At 47.9% G+C, this 25,650-nt stretch overlaps 1 protein-coding gene across 1 annotated transcript; it reads right to left on the bottom strand.

Moving 5' to 3' along the window:
* Positions 1 to 609: 609 nt before the first annotated feature.
* CFAP90 (cilia and flagella associated protein 90) lies at positions 610 to 19,033 on the bottom strand (the record flags this gene model as incomplete). The annotated part of the gene is made up of 3 exons (XM_080933890.1): positions 610 to 789; positions 2,409 to 2,525; positions 18,797 to 19,033. The coding sequence occupies 3 exons, from the start codon at positions 19,031 to 19,033 to the stop codon at positions 610 to 612; spliced, it is 534 nt and encodes a 177-aa protein (XP_080790016.1).
* Positions 19,034 to 25,650: the final 6,617 nt, after the last annotated feature.

Here is a 25,650-nt window from a genome sequence, read left to right as displayed (position 1 = left end):
AGAGACAAAGTCCAGCCTGCATCCTGCCCCTGTAACAGACTCTCCCTGGAGGGGTGGCAGTAGGGGTGGACGGGGTAATTTATTCTCCATTGTGCAAAATTCAGCTTATCTGTGACCTCAAGGAAACAAAATGTCCTGTCTAGGGTTCGGTCATGTCTAGAGCCATGTTTGTACATCTCCTCTCAGAGAAACCGAAAAGGGTTGTTTGCACCATGGGCAGGGAGATTTTCCCCAAGTGACAGAGAAGGACCCGAATGACGCTCCTGTGAACCCTTCCCCTACGAATCCTTATAAAGTGGAAAGCCAACACGCAAGACAAACACAGCTGCTACCAACGGGAGCGAACTTTTCTTTTATTCACAGTCTCAGAATGGGTCAGTCAGTGACATTTTAAATAAGTCCAGTGAAAATTCTTACACGAAAGCTTTTAACACGAGTAAGGTGTTTGTCCAGGTTCTGAGACAGGACCACCTTAGCTATGCGTGAGCTTACCCTGCGGTCAGAGAACATTCTTACAGCTATGGGTGACGTGAACAGGGAAGTGGGTTTGTATACCACCTCACTTGCTGGCAGGGTACCCCAGAGTACCCTATAAGCCACACAACCTCTTCAGGTTGGAGAGATGTGCCCAAAGCCAGGCGCCTTGATACTGGGGATGTCGTTCTTCCTGTAGAAGTCGGTCTTCACGTGGTTCACACGGCCATGGTCTCTGTTTAGGGGCTCAATGGGCTGATTGATGCGTTTCCCATAGACAGAGGACATCAGCACTGGCACAGTCCTTTCTTGTTCCTGGGAAAATGAAATTCGCAGACACCATTGCGAGCACAGGAACCTTTCTACCCACAATGCATAGTACAGCGGCCCTTCCAGCACACCTGTGTTTGCAAAGCCAGAGGTTCCAGTCCCTCTGCACACGGCCCTCTACTACCCCGCTATCTGAAGGAGGCGTAAGACACCGAACCAGACACCACTCGCGGTCTGACTTTAGATCCTGTCCCTCCTCTTTCCTTCCCCTCCCCTGCCCTCTCCCAGTTCACCCCTGCCAGCCTCTCTTCACCCCTGGATATACAGCAGCCTGGAGCTTCAAGAGTTTGTTTACCTCACTCATGCTGCTTGTCCATTTCACTGACAGAGAGCTCCACTCAAGTCCCCGGATAGCACCAAGAGTCTGTCCTGACCTGTCTCCCCAGAACCTCCTCCGCCCATTCACTATCTCTGCGCATGCTCTCTGTGCATGCTATCTATCAATGTGAAACCAGGTTGTTTCTTTGTCTTTTGCCTCTGCCTCGCCTTTCCTTGTTAGACTGCCGATGCAGCGTGCACCGACATAAGCAAACATAAGAATCCCGTGACCATGAAATAAGTGCCTTTATCACTTAACTCCAACTCAAGAGCGCCAAGAGTAGCAAGATGGCAGGAGCTAGAGGCCTCACTCCCAAGCCAAGCAAGCACTCAGCCACTGCACCACATCTTCAGCCCTGGAGATCGTCATTACAGTCACAGGGGAAAACAGCCAGTGGCTCAATAGAAATCTCACAAAAAGCTTTTGTGTTATAATCACCATGCAATGCGTTGTTTAAAGTCTCTGAGTAATCAGCCCCTGACCTTTAAAAAGACTGCTGCTCTCAGTGTGGACTGAGGGTCAGGTCAAAAGACAGAGATAGCCAGCACAGACCAGGATGGGCCCAGTTTAGTCCAGGATAGAAAGCACCCCCAGCACCCAACTACCCTAGGGCCCTGACCATTGGAAACACTGGGAAGGCAAGTAAGAACTCCTGTCTGTTGAAAAGTGCTTCCTAACTTAACTCTCCTTAAGTTGTCCAGTTCCCTAGAACCAATCAGAAAAGTTAATGCAAAAATGGAGTCACAGAACAGAAGCATCTTAACTTCTCAGAATAAAGTATATACCAGCCACATGAATATAGCCACATAAAGCATCGGAACACAGTGTCAAACATTTGCACTAATTTGTCAAATATCTGTTAAATGTTGGCCACATATACATGCATCAGCACATATACATACATGCAAATATAAATATAAGCCTGTGTTTATACATGTACATATATAAAATACATGTATGTGTATATGTGTGTATATGTATATAATACATGTATATGTATGTGTGTACATCTATATTTCATACAGATGTGTGAAAATGTGTACACAGTCATATACACACATATACTTATGCATTCAATATATACACATGCACATGGACACATGTATGCACATGGACACACATAACACATGTATGTAACCAATATATGTATATGCATATACATGTATGTAAATATACATGTATTTGTGCACATATATTCCCACTGTATGTGTGTACATGTGTATTCATGGGTAAATTCACATGCACATAGTTTTGATGGTCTGTGAACATCATTATCATACCTTACCTCCTCATTAATATGAAGTCCCAGGTTCTTTGCATGTTCTCTGTCATCTCGATGTAATTTCTGGTTATAATCTAGTCTCCTCTTAAAAACACAGTCATAGAGGGAGACGATCCCTGTCTGGGAATAAACAGAGTCACAGATGTGTTTGAAGAGCAGCGCTGAAACCAAGCCTCCGAAGTGGGGACTGGGGAGTGTGGTTTCCTTCCTATGAGTAGACACTAGGGAGGAACACCCCACATGGCAGACCCGGCTGTGAGCTGGAGCAGAAAGGAGCTCGGAACCACCAGCAAGCGCAGAGTGTGTCAAGGACCAAGTTTGGCAGCAGATATTCAACAGAGCCTCTCTCCTGCTCCCTGGTGTTAGTCCTTGAGGTATTCCTCAAAGTCTGTCCCCTCTGACACTTCTGCAAGAGTTCAAACCTCAGCTGTGGCTCAAGTCGCCGTGAGGAAAGAGCATGGACCCAGAAGTTCATATACAAAATCTGTTTCTCAATTTAGAGGCTGGACGTCTAAGATCAAGGTGCGGGCAGAGTCAGCACCTGCGGAGAGCTGCTTTTGGCTTCATGCACGGCACTGTCTTAGTGCACCATCACAAGGGAGAAAGACCACGGAGGCTCAGCTGAGCTTCTTTGGAGGCACAAAACCTGTTCCTGAGGGCACCACCCACCAGACCTGGTCTGTAACTCGATGCTCTGACAGAACACCCAAGCATGAGTCACCCGTTCAAGCTGCCAGCCAGTGGCCAGATTACCTATAGGCAAACCTGCCTTGGGTTTGTTGCCCTAGATGTCACGATTCCTTCAGCAAAGAAACGAGACTTGGGTTACCTGAGGGTTACCTGAGGGACTGGAACTGATCACTAGCTGTCTCACCTGTGCTCGGGGTGGTTTGGTTTGGGTGTTTTTTGTTTTTCCTAATGACCATACTAGAATGATTCCCTCTGTGGGACAGAGACAAAACTAAAGTGTAGAAAGAAAGGATGCGCACACATTCTGAGCGGCTCGAAGACCCACAATCCCTGTTTACGGAGTTCAGGAACCCAGGTTTCTGGCAGTGATGGTAATGGCTAGCAATGCAGCATCAGCAATGGGGACATTTGTGGACTGTCCACCAGGTAGACTTGGGAGACAGCTCACACCCGGTCGCGCCTGGATGTGTCTACCATCCGGTGAAGGAAACAAGGTGGTTCTTAAGAATCACAGTCCCCAGGTTTGTGAGAGTTCTACCAGACAGGCAGAATTCAGTCATGCCTGGTCTGTCCGTAGAGACTGTGGCTTCTCTCTCTGCATCACAACTGTCATTACTGAGTTTGCGCCACCTGCCCTGGGAGTTGTGTCTCCGTAGGTAGACACATGATCTACACAGGGGTGTGAAAAACACTGACTTTGTGGAGAATTGATTACATTCGGCATTCAGTGCCGTAAAAATCGGGTAGTTTCTTGTCTCTTCATATCACACTGTAGACAAAAGTAAATTCTTGAAGAACTAGGAAAGTAAGAGAAAAAGGAAGCCCATGAGGGACCTCCCACGCATAAAAGCAATAAGGAAAATGTCACAAAGAAAACATCAATCACTTAGACTCTATAAAAGTAGGCATTTGCTTATCAAATAAATCTTAAGTTTCTTTAAAAACCCATTTCAAGTCATGACAAAGAAATCTCAGTCTTGAACACTCGGTGCAACATCTGTTGGTGCAGAAGCTGGTGGGCTGCCAGCCCTCACGGGTAGAGCAGTGCTTTCTGGGAGAGACAGAAAGGACCCTTCAGTAGCACAGAAGCCGTTTAAACAGGACACCACCCACTCTGCAGGAACGGTGGGTCCATCCCCCTTCAAAGGAGGATATAAAGACCCAGGTCTTTTGAGGCGTAAAGCTATGGGCGGAGCAGAGGAGAGGCCCACAGCAAGACAACACTAACCTGAAAGCCCACTGTAGTGTGTATATGTATGTTTCTGTGTGAGCGAATGAATCCACGTAATATGGGAAGGTCTAGCGTGCTGACGGTAGACCAGTAGAGAGCATTAGATCTCATGGAGATGGAATGATGGACAGATGGGGGCGCCTATGAGCCACCTGATGTGGGTGGTAGAAACTAAGCTCAGGTCCCGTGGAAGAGTAGCAAGCACCTTTAACTGCTGAGTCATCCCTCATGGTGACTTAAGCAGTGAGCGGTCTAATCTCAATTTTCTGTTGCCCGTCTGGAAGCCCTCCTGCCCTGGCTCTTGTCGTGCTGTCTGTAGGGTTGGAACAGATCGGCCACAGCTGACGGCATGAAGGGTGAAACCCTTCTGATCAGGTAGTTCTCTTCTGTGCGCTGAGGACCACATGCAAAAACAGTGTTCCCCATCCCACACCCAACAGTGCTCCCACCAGGTGTCTAGCCTGTTCACAAAGACACGGGAAGGGGGGGGAGGAAATAAACTGACAAGATCTGCCTGTGCTGTGCTTCCTGACTTGTTCTTTCAGCCAGGCCAACCCTCCTGAGTGGGGCGGGTCCTGCCAGGGGGCGGAGCTTATCCGAGAAGATGCCCCAATGACAGAAGAACAGATTCCAGAAGAAAAGGAGCGTGTAATCACTGTTACAAATGCTCCACACCACAGAAAGCTATTGCAATATGCAACTTCACAGGAAAAAGGAAAAACAAACAAACAAACAAAAACAGTCTATTGCTTATCATTTTAATGAGGTTTCCTAAAACTCTGTAAATAGGAGCAGCTATGGGTCCGTGTTGCCTCCCAGTTCCAGGCTCTTGCGAGAACCTGGACCATCTTGATCTGGATTAGGAAGTTCAGTCCAAGCGCTCCCAGCCCCATCCTACCCGCCCACTCCACCCCACCCTGCTGCATGTGTGCTGCATGTTCAGAATGTTCCAGAGGAAAAAAGATGAATTCTTCTGCCGCTGAAGAGTAAGACTAAAAGGGAGAAAATTACTAGCAGACGGCCAGCCTCACAGAGCAAAGCACTATCCGTCTCTGGTGTCTGCGTGGAGCCGAGGCATGTCTCCCATTACTGAGCCTTCATCCTTTGTTCTTGTGTTCCTTTGTGGCTTGAAGCAAGATGATTTTAATAAAAGCCAATCGGAACCAAGATGCTATCACAACACAGACTTGGTGCTGCACAATTAAAATCTCTCAGATTCGCCTGTCTCTCCCTGGGATTTAGCTTTTAAGAGCAAATAAACAGACAAACAAAAACATCAAAACAGAAAGTATTAGCTTGTGACCTCTGCCCTTTGCTCGAAGTTTGAGCTTAAACGTGGTAACACTGTGTGCTATGCGTGGTGACTGGTGTTCTGCCTTTTTACCACCAACTCCTGACACTAAGTAGTCCCTAGCCAGCCGAATGTATGGATGTCATCTGCGACATGGTGCCCATGTTTAATTGGGTATGTCCCTTCTGCAGTTTGGGAATTAATTCAGCCATGGAGACTTGTTAGGTATTAAAAGGGATGGGCTTGATCTAAAAATGTTGCAAGAGGTGAAGCCTTCCAAGATGGCTGACCTTAGGTGGGGTTATCAGGGCAGTCTGGTGGCTCTATACTGAGTGAGACAGAGGTCAAAGAAACACAGTAAGTACAGTGCCGGCCTCTCAGTGGGCCGGGCACTAGTGCGGGATCACAGGCACACAGTCCGGGCCCTCGCAGTGTGCTCTGACTACTCCAGGATGCTCAGCCAGGGAGACCATTAATACCTGTGGTTTCTAGAAAGTCTATGACCTAAATAAACGTTTTCTTTATAAGACACACAGCCTTGGGCATTTCGTTACAGTGATGGAAAATGAGCTAAAAATAACTGTAAGAGGCCATTTTAGGCTCCAGGACGGAAATGAAGGAACTTCACTTTAAGTGATACTGCAGTCTGATCATGGGGAAAACACACACACACACTAAAATATGTAAAATATAACAAAATGCTAACATATTACAAATAAAATGACAGAGCATGGAAAAGTACAGCGGCTTAAAAGAAAGGATGGTAAGATCTCGTGTGTTCTGAGCTTGTGGATGTACCTTGGCATCCCTGACAGTCACACTGCTAGCTGCTACAGCTAGAACTCTGCAGAGCAACCTCTCGGGTGCTGTGGGTTTGGTTTTGTCCTCCAGAGACTACAGAATGCCACCCTGATCAGAAGCAAGGTTGCTGAAGATGCACTTAGTTAAGGGGACATCATGACAGGGTAGGACAGCGCTGTGCAGTGTGACTGATGCTCTTCCGGAGTGGGAATTTATATACAGACGTAGATCAGGAAAGACAGTCTGAACAGGAAGATGACTATCAAGAGAAACAAAGGTGTTTCCCTCTGAGCCCACAAAAGGGACCAAACTTCCACTCTCCGGGGCTCTGGAAGGCAAGTTCCCATTGCTGTAAACCACCAAGCTTAGGGCCACTTGGTGATGTGATGCTGCCCAACACACTCTGTAAAAGCAGCTGTGTTTGGAACAACTGGGAAGCCAAAATGGGGTTAAATCGGAGGCTACTGTTTAGGCCAGGAGCCTAAAGAACACATTCACTCCTCTGGTAAACTGAGTTTGTGGACCACCTGCATGGACAGTGTCACTAATATACAATTACGCTCTACACCTGATGGTCCAGGGAATTGCCCTTGCTCCTGCTCCTCCTCCTGCTCCTCCTCCTGCTCCTCCTCCTGCTCCTCCTGCTCCTCCTCCTCCTCCTCCTCCTGCTCCTCCTCTTCCTCCTGCTCCTCCTCCTGCTCCTCCTGCTCCTCCTTCTCCTCCTCCTGCTCCTCCTCCTCCTGCTGCTCCTCCTCCTCCTCCTGCTGCTCCTCCTCCTCCTGCTCCTCCTTCTCCTCCTCCTGCTCCTCCTCCTCCTCCTCCTGCTCCTCCTTCTCCTCCTCCTGCTCCTCCTCCTCCTCCTGCTCCTCCTTCTCCTCCTCCTGCTCCTCCTCCTCCTGCTCCTCCTCTTCCTCCTGCTCCTCCTCCTCCTCCTCCTGCTCCTCCTCCTCCTGCTCCTCCTCCTGCTCCTCCTTCTCCTCCTCCTGCTCCTCCTCCTCCTGCTCCTCCTCTTCCTCCTGCTCCTCCTCCTCCTCCTCCTTCTCCTCCTGCTCCTCCTCCTGCTCCTCCTCCTGCTCTTCCTCCTCCTGCTCCTCCTCTTCCTCCTGCTCCTCCTCCTCCTCCTCCTGCTCCTGCTCCTCCTCCTGCTCCTGCTCCTCCTCCTCCTCCTGCTCCTCCTCCTCCTACTGCTCCTCCTCCTGCTCCTCCTGCTCCTCCTCCTCCTCCTCCTTCTCCTCCTGCTCCTCCTCCTGCTCCTCCTCCTGCTCTTCCTCCTCCTGCTCCTCCTCTTCCTCCTGCTCCTCCTCCTCCTCCTCCTGCTCCTGCTCCTCCTTCTGCTCCTCCTCCTGCTCCTCCTCCTGCCCCCTTAGTGAAGTTCTACCCAATGAACTATAATCTGAAGTGACATGTGAAGCCTCAGCTCAAAGTATTGAAGAACCAGCACCCAGAGCCAGACTACATGGAGTGGGAGCAGTCAGTGAGGTGGCTGTCGAATGACAGCTACACAAGGACACACTGCGGACCCCATTCTACCTTCTGCGTGAGAGATCAAGTCTCTGAGTTGTGAGTTCTGTGGAGTTGTCTGCTGCTGCAGCAAAACTGGCCTTGTCCTGACTGACCCAGGTGGGTTTCTGAAGGAGGCATTTGCTTCCTATGGTCTGCAAGGCCCAAGCTCCACCCTGAGGTTGTCGGGTTTTATTATACCCTGCACACATACCCCCAAGCTCTCCTCTTTCCAGAAGTTACACTCTTACACAAATAATGGGTGTGAGGTTTAGAAAACAGCTGGGACCAAAGTTATTCCTTTTCTCCTCCTTTTCATATGACATTAAATAGAAACATGCTCCTCTTTGTCAGATTGGGTCACTTAACTTCTGGGAAAGAAACAAAAAAGAGATGTGCAGATTTTCATAATCTATTTGACACATGCCTATACATACGTGTATATGGCAATATACTGTGATCAAATTCACCTGTTGCCCTCTCTCATCTTCCTCCCACACTTGTGCAAGATGACCCTTTGTACTTGTGTGCTTGTGTGTGTGTGTGTATGTGTGTGTGTGTGTGTGTGTGTGTGTGTGTGTGTGTGTGCATCCCGCTGACTTTAGTTAGGGCAGCTTGTGTGTGCTCTCTAATTTTTGTTTGATTTTTTTCAAGGTAGAGTTTCAGGGTTTCTCTGTGTAACCCTGGCTGTTCTGGAACTCACACTGTAGAACAGGCTGGCCTACAATGCAGAGATCTACCTGCCTCTGCCTCCCAAATGCTGGCGTTGATGGCCTGTGCCGCATATTTCTGTGTAACCAGGATGAGAATGATGCTATAGTCTTGCCAAACACGTCTCTCTTTGACAAGCTAGAGAGTCAGTTCTCTATTTCCCTACAGTAGTACGGACTAGGAACATGCCAAGGTGCCAAGGCATGCTACCTCCAGGCATGCAGGCTCAGTCTCTGTGTAGGGAGAGTTCAGGGGATTCGATTAACGACTCCAATGTCCTGGAGACTACTGGGCTCTGCAAACTGCAGAACCACTGAGAGAGAAGCCAGGCCCGAATAAAAATAACCCAGTCAATACTCCAACATGCACAGAGTCTTATGTGATTCTTCCCCTGATTGAGAAGGTTCCAGCAGGTGATGGCTGGTGAGGGAGGGGAGTCCATTTTCTTCAGGAGTATGACTGTAGGAGTTTGGTCCCAATGCTGCCAACACCAATGTGCATATGTAGAGCACTAATTTGACTCAGGTGAGTCAGGAAGAAGAGGGAGAAGAAGAGATGGAAGAGGTGTTGGAGGAGTAGATGGGGGAGGAGAGGAAGGAATGTAGTGGTGGAGGAAAAGAAAGAGATGGAGAGGTAGGGGAGGAGAAGGAGAAAGAAGAGGACATGAAGAGGGAAGAGAAGGGAAAGGGGAAGGAGGAGGAAGAGAAATGAGACTGGGAGGAGGGGGAGGAGGAAGATGAGATTGGGAGGAGGGGGAGGAAGAATATGAGATTGGGAGGAGGGGGAGGATAAAGATGGGGATAAGGGAAAGGGGACAGATGAGGATGGAGATGAAGAGGAGGAGGAAGGAGGAGGAGGAGGAGGAAGAGCGAGCAGTGTCCAAGAAAGGCTGCAAGTATAGAGAACAGGTGAGTATGCCAAATGTGTTATATTTGTATCTATAATTACCAAGGAACATATAATATAGATTCATGTCCTTTTCAAATAAAAACATAAATAACCTTCATTACAATTTGTATACATTTTTAAAAAGAGGCACAGTGTGGGTTGTCACATCACTGCACCAAGAGCTCTCCAGGATTCACCTTGGGCAAAGCATGAGAAATGAACCAATGTCTGTCATATTACACTTACTGTCTTCAGCCCAATGTTGAATGTATAAGAAACTCACTGCAGAAAAAAACATCTACCTCATCAGTAGTGATTGCTGATACCCTTGATGTAAGTATTCTCACTGAGGGGCCTGGAGAGTTGTCTCCATGATTAGGAACAGTTATATATGCAAAGGTTTTGAACTTGGTTCCCTGCCCCTGCATAGTTGACACCGACCTATAACCCTGTTCCAGGGGATACGATTCCCTCTTCTGGCCTGTGTGTGCACCAGGCGTACACAGACATACATGCAAACAAAATATATACAAATTAAGACATAAAAGTAAAGTTTGAATTTAAAAAATGTCTTCATTGATGTCAGATGTGGACAGCCAACCAAGGGTAGAGTTCAGAAATGATGCTAAAAAATGAGTCTTGTGAGTTAGTAAGAGACTTGTGAGTTAGTAAGAGACTTGTGAGTTAGTAAGAGACTTGTGAGTTAGTAAGAGACTTGTGAGTTAGTAAAAGACTTGTGAGTTAGAGCAAACTCTGCATGTTACTGGCTAAGCCTCTGTGTTGCTCAGGCACATCCTAACCCATCCTGACTAAAGTGGATGCTACTACTCTCTTCAAAGCTACCTGCCCACAAGCATATGACCTATTTTCAAAGCTGTAAATTCCCAAGGTCATTGATTCTATAAGGTCTTGTCTGAGTTCTAGGAAGCCCAGAGCATCTCCTTGGGAGTCAGGCCAGTATGCTGAGCTGAGAGGATGTTAACAGTATTCAAGGCTCTAGTCTAGAGGGCTGCAGCTTGTGGAGAATAGGTATAAGAACCCTTGAGGGGCTGTGCTTAACTGTTCTCCACGGCTCGCCTGAGGACAAGATCCTGTTCCTTCTCCTGGCGCACTGGGATCATAAGCTTTGACAAGTCTTACAACTTCTCAAATAACCTAAGAATGTTTTTCTCTTGGGCTGAAGTCAGCGGAATTCCTCTCTCCTGACTCACTTCTGTCTCACAGGGGAAGAGTGTGGACTCCGTACACTCTGCCTTAGTTCTCAGAACCACCTCATCCCTGACGCTGAAGATTCTGCCTTTGTTGTCTGTGTCATTTGCCTACAACTTCTGTTAGAGCCGGAATAGGCTTTGTGATCTCTAAGAGCTCGTGTGTTGGAGCTTAGTTCCCAGACTGCAGCAGTGTAAGACAGGCCTGACAGGACCCTCAACAAACAGCAAAATATATTTTATTATTATCATTCATTTATACTGAGAACCTTGAAATCTTGTTAGGGAGATGAAAAGCTGGTTTGATATATCACCGCATCAAACTGCGACATCAAATATGTGAGCATTCACTGCCACATGAGGAGGGCCATCTGAGCCTGGTACTAACATCTCAGGCAGAGGCTGTGTCGGTACAAGGTTAACCCTGGTCTACTCAGAGAGTTCCAGCCAACTGGGGCTATGTTATCAAATCTTGTCTAAAAGAAAAAGGAAAGGAAAAAGAAAATGAAAAAGAAAAAGAAAGAAAGCAATTTTAAAAGGAAAAGAAAACTAGGAGGAGGTGGAGTTAGGGGAGGAAGGATGGAGGGGAAGGAGGAGAGGGAGGAGGCTTAGTCAGCAAAGTGTTATCTTTGTAGTCATGAGGACCTAAATGGGCCCCCAGACCCTGCAGTTAAAACAGAAAAAAAAAAAAAAAAAGCCAAGCACAGTGGCCCACAGTCACCAGAACTGAGAGGTAGAGACAGGAAGACCCTTGGAAGTCACTGACCTGACCACCCAACTCTTGCTTCCTTGGCAATCTTCACACTAGTGACAGACCCTGTCAACACCCAAGGCCTCCATCGGCATGGCCATATCTGCATGGTCTACCCTGAGTCCACACCAGTGAGAAAACTGAAACACACACACACACGCTCCTGTGATCCTCTGTATGTGAACATAAAACCAGACCCAAATCATTGCGTGTAGAGGCACAAGGCCAAAAGACACGCCACACCTGTCTGTGGGCAGTGTTGCTGGTAAGAGTGTTCTCTGTGCAGAAAGACACACTGGCCTCTTTTCTCCCTCGCTCATGGCTGAGCTCCCCAGAGAAACTGGGCCCCTCCATTTACAAGATTCTACCTGCCTTGGAGGAAAGCTCAGTCTTTCTCTTCTCCACACTGTAGGACGTGCCATTCCTGGGGACAGGTCACTGGAAACAGGCTTGCAGCTAGCACAGGGTGAGAAGCAAGTGTGACCCACCCCAATCGCCTCATAGGTAGAGTCCTAAACCACACACACTCCAAACAGAAACACCTGGCTTACTAAGTGCATTTTCTAAAAAGGTGGCTTAGGCCTTCCATTCCGTATCTGTACCCCTCTTTTGCTCACCATGGCAGCAAGTGTTTCTGGAGGGTGAGCCAGTCCCTGTTCTCATTGCCAAAGGGACAGCAAGACAAAAACCAATCCCTCCCCTTGGGGAGGTGGCAGCTGATAATTCACTGGGGGGAGAACAACCGTAAGTGAACTGTTTAGTGGGCTAGATGGGGATTGGTGCAAAGAAAAAAGAGAAATAAGACGGGCGGGTGGACACATAGGAAGGTGCTCTGGGTACTAGTAGTATGGCCATGAATCTACTGGACAGACAAGACCCTAGATCCTACCAGGAGCACGGCCACAAAATGGTGTATCTTCCTTGACAACTGCTTAAGAGTGCCCAAGCACATGTGGGCAAACGTGACTGATGTCTAAGGTGACAGGGCACCATATGTGAGGGACTGAGGGAACACACCCCTGTGTACTGGACCCTGGCTGTGTTCCCGGAGACTCTGTGCTTTGTGGGTCTGGACAGACACTGGAAGTTCTTATACCCTGGACAAAGGGCATGCTGCAGGCAGGGAGGCGGAGTGTATGGGACATGAGGACACCATCAACCCTTACCTCCACATCTGCGATTCTGAGCATGCAGAAGGGATTCTGGTTAATCCCAGCAAAGCCAGAGCAGGGCCCGTGGAGCACAGTTTTCCTCAAAGCAGCTTTCTACAACCCGCCCCCAGCACGCTGGAGAACACATTCTAAAGCCACTTAGGCGATTTCTTTTTAATGTAACTGTTATACTTTGAGGGATTTAATCAAAACCTTAATAAAAGGGCATTCTCCTCTGACTCGGCTTTTCCATTTCAGGGGCAGAAATGCCACGCACAACAGAAGAAGAAAAAAGTAATTTAAAAACGCCATTGAACTGACTCTGCTCTGCGGCCTCTGGAAGCATATTTCTTAGGGAAACACAGGCTGCTGGAGACCCCTGGGGAGCAGCACCCGAGCTGGTCACATTTTAGATGGCAGCTTGGGAAGACAAATGTGTCATCCTATTCGGCTCCCATGACTGGGGTTTTAAATAAATTTGCAACCTGCAAAGCTTGAATGCTGTGGGTTCCCTGGGGTGGACAAGTTAGGAGACCGGGGATACTTGCTGGATGCTCATCTTTACTGGGGCCCCCCACATTAATCTCTGACAGTGAAGGAGGGTTGGGTATTTAAGAAAATGGGCAATTACTGAAAAGAAACTAATCATTAGCAACCACAGCCAAAGAACAATTGCTATATTTATACTGGATGTCCTGCATCTCATGACACACAGGTTAACTAAATCAATTGTGTGTGTGTGTGTGAGTGTGTGTGTATATGTCTCTCTGTGTGTCTCTATGTGTGTGTGTCTGTGCATCTGTGTGTGTCTATGTGTGTCTGTGAGTGTGTATGTATGTATATGTCTGTCCGAGTGTCTCTGTGTGTATGTCTATGTGTATGTGAGTCTGAGTGTGGGTGTTTATGTATGTCTGTGAGTGTGTGTGTTTATGTATGTCTGTGAGTGTGTGTGTTTATGTATGTCTGTGAGTGTGTGTGTGTCTGTGTGTGTAAGTGTGTGTCTGTGTATGTCTGTCTGTATGTCTGTCTGAGTGTCTCTATATGTGTGTGTCTATGTGTATGTGAGTCTGAGTGTGTGTGTTTATGTATGTCTGTGAGTGTGCGTGTGTATGTGTGTGTATGTGTGTGAATGTGTGAGTGTGTGTGTGTGTGTGTGTGCCTGTGTGTTCCAGAAGTGTTAACAGTAGCTGGGATTTCATTGTTGTTGTCTTGCTTTTCATCCACAGGCATAAAGGAGAGATTCCTGGAGCTGCCCCTTATCAGACACAGTACCTGACACCCAGTTTATCTCCTGTGACCTGGAGAACAGCTTTGTCCCCATGTCGGGAAGCTTTCTGGCCATTACTCAAACAGAATTTATTTTTAACTAGTACAAGAGACACACAGTGACTCACAAGCAGCTACGTCAGGTCTTATGTACCCCACACACACCCAACCACTTACTAAACTCCTTAAAGACAACGCCCACCCAGACACAGGAAGCAGACAGATCCTGGCTTAGTTAGTCAAGCAAGGCTTTAGCGGCTATTGAAGCTTCCTCCGTAGACCCCACTCCTTTCTGCACAGTTGAAATATGTGTACCGATTAGCTGAGGTGGCTCATGGAAATGTAGTCATGTGATTGGATGAGCTTCCAGTTTAATAAATGGGGGAACAAATTTTTACATTGGTGTTACTGGTCTGTATATTTCTTTGCTCCAGCTCGTTCTGTCGAGGGAATCTTGCTCTGGTCTCCCTGCAAATGTCTGCTCTTTATGACTTCCACAGAAATATTCTAGACAAGAGGCACAGTGTGCAATGTAGGAGACCCCAGAGGGGAGAAGACTGGGTTCTGGGGGCATATGAATCGGCAGTGGCCAGAGGGACTATTGCCCTGGTCTGCCCCTTAGGAAGGCTCTGTCCTGTTTCTGTTGTTGTTGTTGAAGATTCACTTATTTTAGTTATATGAATACACTGTAGCTGTCTTCAGACACTCTAGAAGAGGGAATCAGATCCCACTACAGATGGTTATGAGCCACCATGTGGTTGCTGGGAATTGAACTCAGAACCTCTGGAAGAGCAGCCAGTGCTCTAACCACTGAACCATCCCTCCAGCCCAGCTTGGTAGTGTTTCTAAAATCCCTGGAACTAATACTTTTCCCAAAGGCCTTTCTGTCCAAACATTTGGCAGCCTGCCTGGTTTGGATTTGCAGGTGGCAGGTGGGGTATGTCCTTGGTTTTTATCAAAAAGCCATCTGCTTTGTAGTAATTTCATAAACTTTGAAGCTTCTGAGACCGGGCTTAGATGGTTATCTATTAATAGCCTTCCAGGCAGGCTGAAGATGTAATATCTCCTCTCGGGGCCCAGAGCTTTAATGCATTTTCTCCCATTCCTCTGATCAGACATTAGTCCTGTAGTTCCAGGTGTGGAAGCTGTTACAGGAGAGAAGTCCCTCCTTACTGCTCTCTGATCTTTCAATGTCTAATTTCCTCCCTGACTGTTCCTTCTCTGAAAGCCCAAAACCCAATCTGTTCAGTATTTGGGTTAGCGGTTCAGCAGAAGCTAGTAATCAAGAGTGTTATCTAGCTGTACGTCGCTTACTTTACCATAAATAATGAAACAGGGCTTGATAACTCCATCCTCAAGTTAGCCTCTGTCTCTGACATGTATTGCCCAATCTGCTTATTTTTCAGTCAGGTCTCTGGGGACACCTGGGCATTTCCGAACCCCTAAAGATGATGTCTCATGAAAACTTCTATTACACCAAAAGCCAGACAAATGATATATACTCTCAATAAATCAGCGCTTTAAACAGCAAACCTATATTAGGTGTCTGTCTCATTCTGTGCACTAAAACTATACTTTAATAATTAAAATTTGACTATTTTATATGCTGTAACAGTTTGTATATGCTTGGCCAGGAAGTGGCACTATTAGGAGGTGTGGCCTTGTTGGAGTAGGTGTGTCACGGTAGGCATGGGTTATAATACCCTAGTCCTAGCTTCCTGGAAGTCAGACTTCCACTAGCAGCCTTCAGATGAAGATATAGAACTCTCAGCTCCTCCTGCACCATGTCTGCCTGGATGCTGCCATGCTCCTGCCTTGATGATAATGGACTGAACCTCTGAACCTGTAAGCCAGCCCCAATTAAATGTTGTCCTTTATAAGACTTGCCTTGGTCCTGGTTCACAGCAGTAAAATCTTAACTAAGACATATGCATTGCACACTTAAAATGTAAAATTCATTCAACAAATAAAACTCTTTACAGATAAGAGATTATTTATATATTTGGTTAGTTTTGTAGATAGGCTCTCATGATGCAGCCCACATGGGCCTTGAACACTCAATCCTCCTGCCTCGGACTTACGAGTACTGGGAAGATAGACAAATACTGCTACGCCTGGCCAAGCAGTTTAAGTATATTGCTCATAGAAAAGGGAGTGGGATCCATGGCAGCAATGAGGTTAGAAACCGTAGCTATACATCCGGATCTCTTCTCAAACTCCAACAGCTATCCAAGGCTTGGGGACACAGATCTAATGACAAGAGCCACCCTGCCTTGTCCCTTCTGTCTTTCCACATTCCTCAACCATAAGCAGGCAGCCGTTGTTAGATAAGAGACGCCCAAGGAGTGCGCTGGAATTTCTGATTGCTATCTTAGTGTGCAAGAACTGCTAAAGTAGCCCAGCCAAGGCTTAAACGACAACCACACATCGTCTTTGAGGACTGGCAGCCAACAGCACGGAACCAGTGGCTCTCAGGGCAGCTCCTACAGAGGACGGTGTGGCAGGAATATGTGCCAGGCTGTGTTCTTTAGCTGGCCTATAGCATACCCTACCCTCGTAAGCCCTCTTTTCTACATTCTCACTAGATTTTCTTTCTACCCATCTGTCTCTGTGCACTCCCCCTTTCCAGTATGTTGTGTTGGGGACTGCCCCGGGAGTCTACTTTAGTTTGATGACCACTTCCATGGAATTTTGTCTCTTAAGTTCACATTCTGGGGTTCTTGGTATCAGAACTCTGCAACGGGAATTCTAAGAGTCCAAACACTGGGCTGGAGAGAGGGATCAGCGGTTAAGAGCACTGACTGCTCTTCCAGAGGTCCTGAGTTCAAATCCTAGCAACCACATGGTGGCTCACAACCATCTGTCATGAGATCTGGTGTATCTGAAGACATCTACAGTGTACTTATATATAATAAATTTTAAAAAGAAAAAAAAAGAGTCCAAACACTAACAGTTGCCTACACCAACATCCTGTTGCTGGGATGCCTGTGCCAGGTCGTGTATGCCTGACACTTTGTGTCTGCTGGCCTGACTGGGGAGGAAGAGGACTCGCTTGAGCCTGGAATTGTCAGTGGGAAGACAGGAAGAATGTATTATGTAGGAAGACCTTCCATACTATGGAAGAAGGAACGGCCTCCTTCATCCGAGGCACTTTCCTGACCCACACCTGTCTTTGTGCAGTACACAAGACAGCAAAAACATAGGTGATTGGGTCCTGAGTTATTTCTCGGGTCCACACATCTATACTTAATGTCCCTCTCCTATAACGTCTCCCTGATGCAGGCATCCTAAACAGGAATCACTTAAGATATTTAGTCTCAATGGTGAAAGGATTGAAAACATGACCCTCCCAGCCTAGATCTGCTGCTTCTGTCTTAGCAGCTGGTGATCAGTGCACAGCGGTTGCCTCTGACCACAGAGTCACACCCGAGACCAGCAAGTGCCCAGTGTGACAAAGCCAGACTCCAACCACAACACCAGATCTTCCTGCGCTCACTGGCCACCCTCTTTGTGCTGAATAGTTTTCTTTTAACTTGCCACAGACTAAAGTCATTTGAGAGGTGGGAACCTCAGTTAATAAAGAGCCTCCAAAAGACTGGGCTGGAGGAAGGCTTGAATGGCATTTTCTTAATTATCGACTGATGGATGAAGCCCATTCTGGGAGGTGCCAGCCTGGACTGGTAGTCCTGGGTTCTGGGAGAAAGCAAGCCAGTAAGCAGCACCCCTCCATGGTCTCTGCCTCAGCCCCTGCCTCCAGGTTCCTGTCCTGCTTGAGTTCCTGCCCTCACTGTTTTTGTGTGGTGAACTGTTCTATGGCACTGTAAGTGACATAAACTTCTTTCCAAGTTTGTTTTCAGTCCTGGTGTTTCTTCACAGCAACAGTAATCCTAACTAAGACACGGTTCTTACTGTTTCTGCCATCTAGAGGCGGGGCATTTCCCACACCCTGGACTTTAGAGACATTGTAACTAGGGCTAGCTTGTTTATTCTCTTACTCCAAACTTGACACAGACCCCAGGGGGCTGAGTCAACATAAGTAGAGCAGTCCTGGCACTCCACGGACCCACCAACACATCATGGGCAGAAAGAGTGACCCAGACCGTACTCTCTGGAGGAGTGGCTACCGCACTGTTCCCAGAGGGGCAACTCTGGCCAACTTACCAGGAATGGCTGTGATTGCCTGGCCCCTTTATGCACACACTTCTCCCCAGTTCCCACTCTCAGGGTACATTTCGCTTGCATCGAGCCCACGTCTGTCCATCCTCGCTTTCTGTGGTGTCTACACCCGTGGTTGTGATGGCCAAATTCTTGGTGTCCTTATACCTTAGCCCAAGGCTTCTCTCTTGCCTGCTGACCATGCCTCTGCCTCGCTGGTGTCAATGTATTAAGTTCCAGCCCTTCATAAGCAATAACAAGGGGGTCTGACCCATGTATTTAACCCTAGCCAACCCTAAGACCAGTACGGCATCTGTAAACCAGCAGGCTTCCATGCTATCTACAGTTCCGCGCCCCTATAATTCCTCTGGACTTGGCAGCTCAGTGCAGTCTGTCCTGGGCACCACCCTCTGCCTAGAGTAGCACCACCTCTGATGCCTCTAGTAGTGTGACCCCACTCCTCCTACCTTGTCACTCACTATCAGTACTTCCCAGGCCTCTAATCACAGTGTTACTAACACATCTGAAGCCCCTTTACTGTCTGGACAACTCCAGTAACGTGTCCCCGCCCCAGGCCTCTCCCTAGCACTGAAGCCCAGCCTCCATCTCTCAGGCTCCTCCCTGATAGTGCGGACCCCGCCCCCTCTCCCTCCCTCCTCCCACTTTGTCTTTTCTGTCAGTCTCCCTCCCTCCCTTCCTCCCTCCCTTCCTTCCCCTCCACACCCCCCTCTCTGTTGGACCTGCTTACCTGGCTCTCACGACTGAAATAGCTGAGCTCCTTGGGGCCCTGGTGCCTAGGCGGGATGTAGCTGAAAGCTGATATCGCTGAGATGGGCAGAGGTCTGGGTTTGCCCCGCAGAGTTGCAGCGGTGATTTCCTCCTCTTCCCCCTCTTCTTCTCCCGCCTCCTCTTCCATCTTTTCCTCCTTCTCCTTCATGCCACCCGGGTCCATCGCTCGCTGCTCCTTCTTGGCCCGTCCCTCCATCAGGTTATGAGACTTCTGCGTCCCTCCAGGCGTCAGCGCTCGGTCATTGCCTGGCAACTGCGCCTTGGTCTCAGCATCCGCTTAGTGACGGAGGTTGGGACGTTCCTTGACGCCTCCTTCTAGGTTCTTTCCACCACACCCTGAGAGACCTAGCAGGGTTGTCTGTGGCTTTTCAGGACACATTCCTTAGCTTTGCAGATCATGACAGAAAGCTACTATGTGTCAAGATCTGACCGTACAGTCCCGAAACAAACAGCCCTGGATCACAGGGAGCTTACAACCTGGAGAAGTCAGATGACAAAGATAAGAAAGGCTACAGAGGTCCAGGAGAGCTCGGTCCAACAGGAAAGAATGAGGGCCACGTGCATATTGCACATAATGGAAAGGCTCGTGTGTAGCTGCATTTCATTTGTGGGCAAGGCACAGGAGCAGGGGAAGGTGACCAAGTTCACAGAGCTTAAGGCAGCTCTGATCATACCCCCTCCTCAGCTCCCCGAACCCCACTCCCTCCTTTCCTCTATTCTCCGCTGGCAGATTGCCAGAGTGGGGGAGGGGGGTAAGCCAAAGTCTCAAGGGCTTTAGTCTTGCTGGAAACCACTTAGTGAGGTGACCATCTCCCTGGATCACCACCACCTTTCTCCCATGAACAGACGTCACAAGAGCATGCCAGCTAATGTTATCATCCCCATGAAAGTATCGGTAAAATTAAACTAAATTAAATACCCTCTGTAATCTGCTCTCAACCTTTCCCACCTGTCCTAGCCCTTCCAAAGACAGAGAGGTCAGCTGAGGCCCTTTGCAAGCCTTGTGTAGATGATAGAGTACCACACCTGAGCGGATAGAAGGGGTTGACACAGAATATGGTGAGGACTCAGCTCCAGCAGAGCCCAGATGGAAATTATTCCATTAGAACAACCCCTTTCACAGACATTCAGACATAATTCTGCCTGCTGCAATTTTGTTAGTGGTAAAAGAAAACTTTACTGATGGCATTTTAGTTAAACATGATCTCTGGTTAGCTTTAACTGTCAGTGCCACATAGCCTTGGAGTCACCTGAGAAAGGAATCTCAATAAAAACATCACCCCCATTAGACTGTACTGTTGGCATGTCTGTGAGGACCATGATGATGTAGGAGGATCCAGCCTACTGTACCAAGCCCTGGAAAGGTGATCTTGGACTGTACTTTTTCCCAGTTAAGCATGAACCGGCAAGCAATGTGGCTAGCAGCATTCTTCTATGGTTTCTTCTGCTTTGAGTTCCTGCCCTGAACTCTCTCAAGGATGGCCTGAAGTGTAAACCAAAACGAACCTTCCCTCCCCTAAGTTGCTTCTGTTCAGAGTATTTTATCACAGCAAGGAAAGGAAATGAGCATGCATGGAAGGCAGGCTTCGTTTGGACTATGGCAGTGGATGTAGGGACTATTGCAATGGGTCTTTCAGCCTGGGATCAAGATCAGGCTCAACTACCAAGTCTCAGGAAGTTCTGAAAACTAACAAGATACACAGATCATCTCACCAGGCAGCCTCAGCAAGTGAGACCCTGGAGGCAGGGAGCAAGTTTGGTGATATGGCTTAAGAAAGGAAAAGTGAGGGTTTAGGGGATCTGGCTAAACCCACCTGGCAGAACACTCCCTGAGTACAGACCGGGTGTCCAGGGATCCCCTGGAGGATTGTGGACAGTGCAGATCTAATGAGGAAGACAGAGAATGGATAGGAATTGGGGGAAGGGTCTTGTTACACTAACTTTGGGTTCTTTTGCTAAGAATTATGCAAGGAAAGTGCAGATTGCCTGAGATAAGATATGGAATGGAAAACAAACGGCTATTTACCTCAGACAGTGAACCAAAGCAACAATCCCAGCAAAGTATGGAGTATAAATGAATTTACTCTGATTACTTACAGGAGTGTACAAGTAGGGTTACTTACAGAAGCAAACACAATGAAAATAATCTGTTTCGCCAACACAAACAACTCAGGTGTCAATTCACAAAAGCTCAAACTCTGGAGACCTCTGTGTGACTTAGAGACATATCCACAGGTTAGAGAATCTTCTCCACTTAGCTCAACTTACTCTTTTCATCCCCAGCAACCTTTCACTGCTTCCACAACCTTGGCAAGATGCCCTGTGTATCTTGTTAGTTTCAGGAACTTTGTGAGACTTGGTAGTTGTTTAGGTCCTGAGCACATGAGCATTTTCCCTTCTTTCCTGAAGGAAATATTTCAATCTAAAACCTCCAGGTCTATAAAGAGACCCCTCCAGAACAGAACATTTGAACCCACAGCAAACTGCTAAACAACAGGAGAAGATTGAGAACTCTGGCTGGCCAAAGTTGACCAGGCAGAGTTTGTAATTTTATTAGACTGAAAGTTCTCCAGGGTGTAGCCACTTGAATCATTTTTATCTTGGATGGCTCAGTAGGTACACAGAAAGTACTTAATGACAAATAAAAATTGCTGCTTTAACCAATCCCTATGAATGATGTTCCACTATGTTTACAGACAGGCACGTGCTGTCCTCTTAGTTGCTCCACCCAGCAGCTGACTCAGACCAAGGTAGACACCCACAGCCAAACAGTGGATGGAGCTTGGGGACTTTTATGAAGGAACAGGAGGAAGAACTGTAAACCCAAAGGGGATAGGGACTCCACAGGAAGACCAACAGAGTCAACTAACCTAGACCCTTGGGGCTCTCAGAGACTGAACCACCAACAAAGAGCATACACAGGCTGGACCTAGAACTTTCTGCACCGAGACCTCTGTATGTAGCAGATGTCAAGTTTGGCCTTCATGTGGACCCCAAACAACTGGAATGGGGGTTGTCCCAAAACCTGTTGCCTGTACATGAGATGTGTTCTACTAGCTGGGCTGTCTTGTCGGGCCTCAGTGGGAGAAGAGGTGCCTAGCCTTGCAGAGACTTGAAGTGCTGGGGTGGGGGGGATACCTAGGGGCCCCCACACTCTCAGATGAGGAGAAGTGGATGGAGGAATGATTGTGGGAGGAGTCAGTAAGTGGGATGTAAAGTGAGTAAAACCATAAAACTCAATTTTAAAAACGTTGCTTTAGCTTGAGTTTCCTCTAAAATTGAGTCTAACTAAGGATTGGATGCTCATGAGTTATTTAGGAGGTAATTCCAGGGAACGGGGAAAAAGGGCCGGGGTGACTGAGAAGCAGGAGCGGCTGGGTCAGGATGGACCAGCCCATGATGTTGGGCTGGGACCTGGAAACTGCATGTCCTGAAATCCCTCCTCCTCTTCCTCCCTCCTTCCCTCTCTCTGTCTGTTTGTCCCTTTCTTCCTCCTTTCCTCCATACACACACACACACACACACACACACACACACACACACATCTCCTGGTTTCTCCTTTAGCACAATCAATGCCATGAACTTTGCTGCCCCCTAGTGACAGCCTAAGAGAATATCACCGCCACTGCCAGAGTCCTCTGAGCCTAACAATTTTCACCTAGTTACTTTTTTCACTGCCTTTGTTAAAATATAAGATTAGACCTTATTCAAAATTGTCAAATATGTGCTGCTAAGAGCTACTGTCTGGATAAGCTTGTGGTCATAGCAAGCAGACACAAAGATTCAGAGGCACGGAGGAGACTCACTGTATAGAGACCTAGACATGACGGTGCCTGATTCGTGCCACTTGGTGAAGCCAAAAACTATTTATTAGCCCATTTTTATAGCACAAGCACTCTCAGGATTAAAACTTCAGCAGAACCAGGGTTCATTCTAGCTTTCTTTCCCAGGAATGTCCCCTTGCTTTGATAAAAAGATGGCAGCCAGGGTCCCTCTCTGTGCTCCAGATCGCAACTCAGTCTACAGAACACTGTGTGACTAGGAGGATGGGCTCTACACGTGCTTCCAGAGTGCCAGGCTGCGTGGGTGCCCCTGGTATGTGAGAGGATGATTTGACTTGTGTAGCCTTTACAGGTCTAACTTTCTTGTGGTGAGCCATAGCATGGCTAGAATCCTTATATGAAGACACACCTCAAAGAGAAGACAATCATGTGAAGACCCACCATACACACCCCAGCCATTTAAAATGTAACAGCACACACACAGAGACTAAGGCTCTCCCAGGGCACTACGAAGTCCATGACACAGTAAGGCGTTCTCTCCTAAGTATTCTGTCCTGGCTGGTTTTGTGTCAACCTGACACAAGCTGGAGTCATCACAGAGGAAGGCACCTCAGTTGAGGAAATGCCTCCATGAGATCCAGCTGTAAGGCATTTTCTCAACTAGTGATCAAGGGGGGAGGGCCCCGCCCATTGTGGGTGGAGCCATTCCTGGCCCCGCCCGTTGTGGGTGGTGCCATCCCTGGGCTGGTAGACCTGGGTTCTATAAGAAAGCAGGCTGGGCAAGCCATGGAAAGCAAGCCAGTAAGTAACATCCCTCCATGGCCTCTGCATCAGCTCCTGCTTCCTGACCTGCTGGAGTTACAGTCCTGACTTCCTTTGGTGATGAACAGCAATGTGAAAGTGTAAACTGAATAAACCCTTTCCTCCCCACCTTGCTTCTCGGTCGTGATGTTGGTGTAGGAACAGAAACCCTGACTGAGACATCTTTGAGGGTGCATATGTTGCTGACACCATGACTCTGGACTCTATCCTCCATCTGTGAGGGCTGATACTTTCTCCCACCACTGTGACCCACACACTTTGTGGTACTGTTACAGAACCCCTACAGTAATCAAACAAAACTTGTCCTGATTTGCTTTCTACTTCTGCTTTAATAAACCCATGACCAAAAGCAAGTTGGGGTTAAGAAAGTACATTTCAGTTGATAGGTTAGTCTATCACCGAGAAGCAGGGTAGGAGCTCAAGCAGAAACCCAGAGGCAGAAACTGAAGTAGAGGCTCGTTGTCTCCCTGGCTCTCTGCTCAGTTAGCTTTTTTATATGGTGCTGCCCACAGTGGACGGGGACCTTCTGCATCAACCAGTGGCTAAGAAAATGCTCCCACAGGCAAGTCTATACCGGGCAACTGAAGTTCCCTCTTCCCAAGTAACTGTCAACTGTCAACTGACACTTCCCATGCCTCTCAGATCCTGTGGGCCAGAAAGACGTCCTCATAGCTCAGACAGATCAAATGGGCCACAGAGGATAGCTCATGTCTAGCTGAGAACCCACAGGCCTGAGGGATGGTACACTACCACAGGTCTTTTCCTCAGGCATTGAAACACAAGTCCAGCAGCAGCAAGTGAGGAAGTAGAAATGAGCCCAGGCACCAGGAATCTTGAACAGTTCTTACTGTGGGACATAGAACCATGCCAGTAAGATTGGTAAGGAAGATTGGTTAAGACCCATAGGCATGATTTTGGGAAGAGACGGAGAGCGAATGGTCCTGTGGTTCCTTGCTGCTGTGGCTCCGGCATCTTGGTGAAGACCCGCAGGAGAGGCAGTCTCTCCTCTCTCTCTCCTTCCTCTTGTGAGATTTTTTATCTTCAGCTACATTTCCAGCTTTATGAGAAACCTTATCATCAAAGGAGATGACTAGCAATGTTACCAAAAAGACAGATCCTCCATCCATGAATCCCCGTTTCTTCATTGGGAATCTCAATACTCTGGTGGTCGAGAAGTCTGATGTGAAGGCCATCTTTTCAAAGTATGGTAAATTGTGGGTTGCTCTGTGCATAAGGGCTTTGCCTTTGTCCAGTACATTAATAAAACAAATGCCTGAGCTGCTGTAGCTGTAGAGGACATCAGGATGACTGTGGGCCAGGTTTTAGATATTAACATGGCTTCAGAGCCAGAGAACTGAGAAAAACAGTCATGAAACAATCTGCAGTCGAGGGTCTGTACCAGAACACCCTTCTCCGTCCCCTCAGGTCCCCATTTGACTGTGACTTCCAACGGGATTATGACAGGATGTACAGTTACACAGCACATTTCCTCCTGCCTGAGCCGTGGTGCCTTCCAAGAGCCAGCGCATGTCGGGAACACATCACGAGTGGACAATGGAGATCCTCTTCCAAGTCTGGAAAGTTGAAAGGTCATAAAAAGGAGCTGACTCAGATAAAACCAGAAGTGGAGTCTCTGCTGGGAAGCCTGGGAAACACTGAAGAACAAACAAGCGGAGTTGGTCCTTCTGGCCCCAGCTGAGATGAAAAATGAGAAGTCAGAAGAGCAGAGGGTGGCCTCACCTGCTGCGTGAGGATCATGAAGATGGGGGTCGAGCAAGTGGAGCCGATGATGACAAGGCAGCCGGGAGAGGTGACAGAGACAGCGCCAATGGGGAGAATCACTCTGAAGCACATAGTGCTTAGAAACCTTATCCCATTATTCACTTACCTTGAGTCTTCAGCCCATCGCTCTGCTCTCTCCTCATCCTTGCTGTGCTCATTAATTCACAACTGCACTGCACCTAGTTCCTTGTTCACTTCCTCCGACACTTAGTAGTTTCCTTGGGTTTTGCTTTAATTCTGACACTTCTTTGGCCTAACAATAAAAAGTCATGTGGCTTTTATCAACTGTCTCCAACCGAATCTCGTTCTGCAGTACAGTTCTTCCCGCCCGTGATGTCCGTAGTCACTTCCCTAACTGCAGAGGCGTGTCCTTTCCTGGTAACCCTGAGAGCAGCTTTGCATTAGAGGTGTTTTCCCTCACATGGTG

Source organism: Micromys minutus (assembly GCF_963924665.1).
Source record: "Micromys minutus genome assembly, chromosome: 20".
In the NCBI taxonomy this organism is placed as follows: Eukaryota; Metazoa; Chordata; class Mammalia; order Rodentia; family Muridae; genus Micromys; species Micromys minutus.
Note: the sequence above shows the minus strand (reverse complement) of the source record. Positions and strands in the feature narration are given on the sequence as shown.